Source organism: Amphibalanus amphitrite, unplaced genomic scaffold (genome assembly GCF_019059575.1).
Source record: "Amphibalanus amphitrite isolate SeventyFive unplaced genomic scaffold, NRLGWU_Aamphi_draft 001126F_arrow, whole genome shotgun sequence".
Lineage (NCBI taxonomy): Eukaryota > Metazoa > Arthropoda > Thecostraca > Balanomorpha > Balanidae > Amphibalanus > Amphibalanus amphitrite.
In genome coordinates, this window is record NW_024882620.1 from 220,001 (window position 1) to 224,792 (window position 4,792).

Consider the following 4,792-nt stretch of genomic DNA (forward strand, 5'->3'; position numbering starts at 1 on the left):
ACCGGCTGGTGGGGCAGCACCTCGTCACCGCTGTAGTAGTGCTGCTTGTCTGCCTCCAGCTGCCGGTCAACGGACATGACATCAGGACGCGTCTCGGAACATGTGTACAACGTGTTTTGGCTTCCTAGGTAAGCTATGGGCTGGACACTTCGGGCACATACAAAACTAGCCCTGCGGCCTGCAGGTATCAATGAAATTATATATATAGTACTGGAATCATTCATTAAACTTTGTGACCTTGACCCTAAGTCGAGCCGTAAGCGGTCTAGCCTCACCTTCTGCGGCAGCAGGATCGGCGTCCAGTTGTAGTAGGTGTCCAGCGTGTCCTCAGTGAAGCGCTCCACGTCGCAGCCCTCCACGCGCACGGCGTCCGGGAAGTTACCCTTAAAGTGACACGTGTCGACCTCGATGTTGACGATGGTGCCGCGGTGTCCGAGCCGGAAGATGGCCCACTCCTCGCCGGGCACTCGCAGCACGCCACGATGGTCGGCTGTCAGCGGAGACAGGGGGCGTCAGACGGAGGAATGGCGGACGGGATGGGGAGGTTGGAAAATGTCGGACGACTGGCAGATGTGTGAAAGGGTTTGTGGCGGTAGAAAATGAGATAGTTATCAATAATATCATATTTACCCGGGATGGTAACGGCTGGGCCTGAGCAACATGTTCGGAACCAATCGCATTTCACTCGCCCCCGGTATGCCCAATGACTTAATTAGTGACCTTATTTTAGCTCAAGACGGTTCTTATATCTGCACCATACGATGCCAATAAGTTACAAGATTGTCAAGCAGTACTGTGTGTAATGTCATTGCGTAGGTAGCCGTCTGAAGAAAGTACTCATATGAACGTTTTATGGGCGTACGCAGCGCGCCCGCACAATGCGAACCACCGCAGAGCTTTGTGTACTGCGGCACAGTATAACTTCAGGCGTCTACAACTGCTGCCATCTAGCGACGGGAGAGCAAACGACTACGCGCAAAAGTCAAGAAGTAGAAGCGCGGTGGGGCGGGACGAATATGAAAGCATGTAATGGTTACTAAATTTCGGCACTATGTATTGTATCGAGCATACAAATTCTCGATTTGTATATCTATGTAAGACGGGACTCGGATTCACGCAGCCATCGATAATTAATATTTTTGTGGTGGGCTAAATTGTATCGCTGAATACTGATTGTCTTCAGCATCTGATGCAGATGTTATCTTGTGACACATATGCAAGGAACGCATTGACGGCATTGGTACGTTCGGTAGCCAAACACACCACTTAAAAGGGACCCTCCCACCTTCAAAAAAGTTATTGAATCGGCATGCAAGTGATGTCGCTCGGTTCAGAGAGAGCAAAAACGAATATCTAACAAATTTCACCGAAAAATATTCACCGGTTTTTAAGACTTTTAACTTTTGTTTACTTTTTGGGATCCCCCTGTTACTAGCGACTTCATTTTGGAAGTGCGGCGTTTGCGGCAGATGTTGCGCGCAAATAGCATATACCACCACTGCTTCACAAAGATGTTAGTATAAGGTTTTAAAATCGTAAGATCACCGCTGACGTCACAAATTCTAAGGGGGCATTCCAATGCATTAGTCCCTTAGAATCCGAAAACTGTAAGTTTGAAATTCCATATCTCAGAATTAAAGCATTTTTCGATGTTCTGAGTGCCCCGAACCGGTATTTGCAGGCCATGGCCACCAATTGGCTATCTCAACTCAAAACTAATGTTAAGGTGGGATGGTCACTTTAAATGAGTGTTCAAAAGGTATGCCGTATATCCACTGAATAATTAAAAGCTGAATAAATTAGTTAGATAAGTAACACTACTAAACTCCATTAACTAAGAGTTCCAATGAGGGAGCAGCAAGCTGGCACACTTTCCACAAACTTAGACCGAGTTCATATCTCACATCTTGCATTTCGTCGGCCATGCAAAGTTGAGACGAGGCATGATTTGCCACATTTCGTGAAGAATAATGCGCCTTATTTGAGCTGCAAATGAGTTCATTTCCACATGGCGAACAGAGCACCGGCCTGGGAGTTGAGTCGCTGCCGGCACCTACCCTCCAGGATGGCGGGTCGGTCGAGTCGGCGCGCCGTCTCCCAGCCGTCGCCCATGTTGACGCCGCGTCCAGGCGCGATCAGGTTCCGCGGGTGACCGTAGTGGGCGTTCGAGTGCATCACGCACACACCGCCGTTCTTGGCGAGCACCAGATCCACCAGCTGTCGATAACAGAGGGGCTGGACAATCGGCTCCAGTGGCCAGAAGTACAGTAAGACGACTGCCGGAGTTAGTACGGCGAGTGGTTGAAGCTACGAAGTGGTTAGAGTGGTCAGAAGCAAGCCAGACGACTGTCACCTGCCGGCAACACAGCGCTCAGAACTCGGCTGCATGGGTAGGTGGGATGGAGCAGAGCGGTCAAACATACATGCCATGCTTATTGCCTGGTTAAAAAGGGACCCTCCTACCTTCAAAAAAGTTAATGAATTGGCATGAAAGTGATGTCGCTCGGTTCAGAAAGAGCAAAAACGAATATCTACCAAATTTCACCGAAAAATATTCACCGGTTTTCAAGATATTAGACTTTTACTTTTGTTTACTTTTTGGGATCTCCGCTGTTCCTATAGCGACTTCATTTTGGAAGTGCGGCGTTTGCGGCAGATGTTGCGCGCAAATAGCGTATATCCACCACTGCCTTACATAGACGTTAGTATAAGGTTTTAAAATCGTTAGATCACCGCTGACGTCACAAATTCTAAGGGGGCATTCGAATGCATTAGCCCCTTAGAATCCGAAAACTGCAAGTTTGAAATTCCATATCTCCGAAGTAGGTAAAGCATTTTTCGATGTTGTGAGTGCCCAAACCGGTATTTGCAAGCCATGGCCTCCAATTTGGCTATCTTAACTCAAAACTAATGTTAAGGTGGGATGGTCACTTTAAATAAAGAGTCGGCCATAGTCACGCCACTTAACACCCTATGTTTGTACCTCCGAAATAACGTTTGTATGTATATGGTTTCTTATCAAGTCAAAGAAAGGGGTCATTTGCCTTAATTTTCTAAAAACGATTGAGCTGAGAAAATAAACGGTGAAACGTATTTAAAAAATAGCTTTGCGAAACGTCCTTCATAGCGAACTACAGATAGTGAGTTTTTCTCTGGTTAAACAGAAAAAAAAATCGGCAGTAAATAGTAACTGCGTTTTACACATATAAGAGTGACCAACAAGGCATGTGCAACGTGGACATCGACTGGAAAGGCTATATTATGCATGGCAGTGACACTGATTCTTTCTGTCTTTGCAAAAACTTAAATATGAAACTATGTAATACGAGCAGTAGTAGCCTTTGCTCATGTTAATGTTCAAATAATGCACAAAATTGGATATATTAAAATAATACTGATATTTCACCTTGCGGCATCATCAGAGTGCCGCAAGGTGAAATATCAGTATTATTTTAATATATCCAATTTTGTGCATTATTTGAACATTAATATGACCAAAGGCTACTACTCCTCGTATTACATAGTATATATAACGTTGCTCATCACAGCCATCCATTTCATTAAATATGAAACGTAATATTTAAATGTTTTAAAATGCTACAACGCTAAAATCTAAGGCTGCGAGAAGTGCCCACACGTCAAGAGCAATCCTCTCTCTTCGCACTCTTTGTATCTCCAATCCTGTGCTCCTTCCTCTCTCTCTCTCTCTCTCTCTCTCTCTCTCTCTCTCTCTCTCTCTCTCTCTCTCTCTCTCTCTCTCTCTCTCTCTCTCTTTCTCTCTCTCTCTCTCTCTCTCTCTCTCTCTCTCTCTCTCTCTCTCTCTCTCTCTCTCTCTCTCTCTCTCTCTCTCTCTCTCTCTCTCTCCTCTCTCTCTCTCTGCCGTGTCTATCGTCCCTCTCGCCTCACCTCATCTGTAAAATCGTGATCCCAGGCCGGGCAGGCGTGGCCGTACACGTTTAGCCTCGCGATGCCGCCGTCTGGGAAGGCATTCAGGCGGACCACGTTGTAGACATTTCGGTCGCTGACTGGGGCGAAGTTGTGACGCGTCTGCCGGTAGCCGGCCCGCAGACGACACATCGAGGTGATTCTCTGCCAGCGCTGCAGGGAGGCGGCGGTGTGGTTATGTTACATGTGGAGGGAATGAGCTGACCTAATGTCGAAATGCATGGATCGAGTTCACGGTTTGATGTGAAGGGCATGAAGACTACAGACAGAAACACCTCGGTATGTATATTTTATTTTCATTTTAGTGCATTCCGGTAACAGTGTCATCCGTATGAACTAATTTATGACTACCTAACTTGCCGATGATCATCTCTATAGCAAAAATAAATGTGAATTGTTTATTTATACAAGCCATTACGATTTACAAGTAGGTACGTACAACACTGTAAGCAATGACGGTGAAAACAGATTTAGATCAATTTTCTTTTTTTCAAATAAAAACTTTGCCTTGGCGGCTAGCGCATCAGCCACTATCCTCAGAGTTAATTAGAGCGTTGTCCCCACCACTACATTTCTAAAATTAAGTCACATTCCTGTGGAAGGAAATTTGAATAGCTTTGAAATGTGGTGACTATTACGCTAAGTGAGACTCCAAGTGAATATGTTAATGCGTCGACGGCTAATAAAATGTAGATAAGGTGGCGTCAGGCTGGGGCGACACTTACCTCCGTTTTGAGCGCTTTTTACCGCCTTCAACTCCTCTGCTGTTGCAGCCTTGCCCTGCCCGCTGCGTCGGGGTGGAAACCGGGCGAGATCTGGCCAAAAATCAGAAACGGATTCGGTCACA

At 46.1% G+C, this 4,792-nt stretch overlaps 1 protein-coding gene across 3 annotated transcripts in view; it reads right to left on the reverse strand.

Moving 5' to 3' along the window:
* LOC122370359 (allantoicase-like) overlaps window positions 1–4,762 on the reverse strand; it is a 5,143-nt gene extending 381 nt beyond the window's left edge. The window contains exons 1-5 of one of the 3 annotated variants that reach the window (XM_043345889.1): window positions 4,671–4,762; window positions 3,907–4,098; window positions 2,058–2,217; window positions 276–490; window positions 1–59 (exon numbers count right to left, since the gene is read on the reverse strand). The exon at window positions 1–59 is cut by the window's left edge and continues 381 nt beyond it. In XM_043345889.1, coding sequence (XP_043201824.1) covers window positions 1–59; window positions 276–490; window positions 2,058–2,217; window positions 3,907–4,077 — 605 coding nt within the window. In that variant the 5' untranslated portion in view covers window positions 4,078–4,098; window positions 4,671–4,762. Of the gene's footprint in view, window positions 60–275; window positions 491–2,057; window positions 2,248–3,906; window positions 4,099–4,670 lie in introns of all 3 variants that reach the window. The other 2 variants (XM_043345888.1, XM_043345887.1) reach the window with 2 other exon arrangements.
* Between the last annotated feature and the right edge of the window lie 30 nt (window positions 4,763–4,792).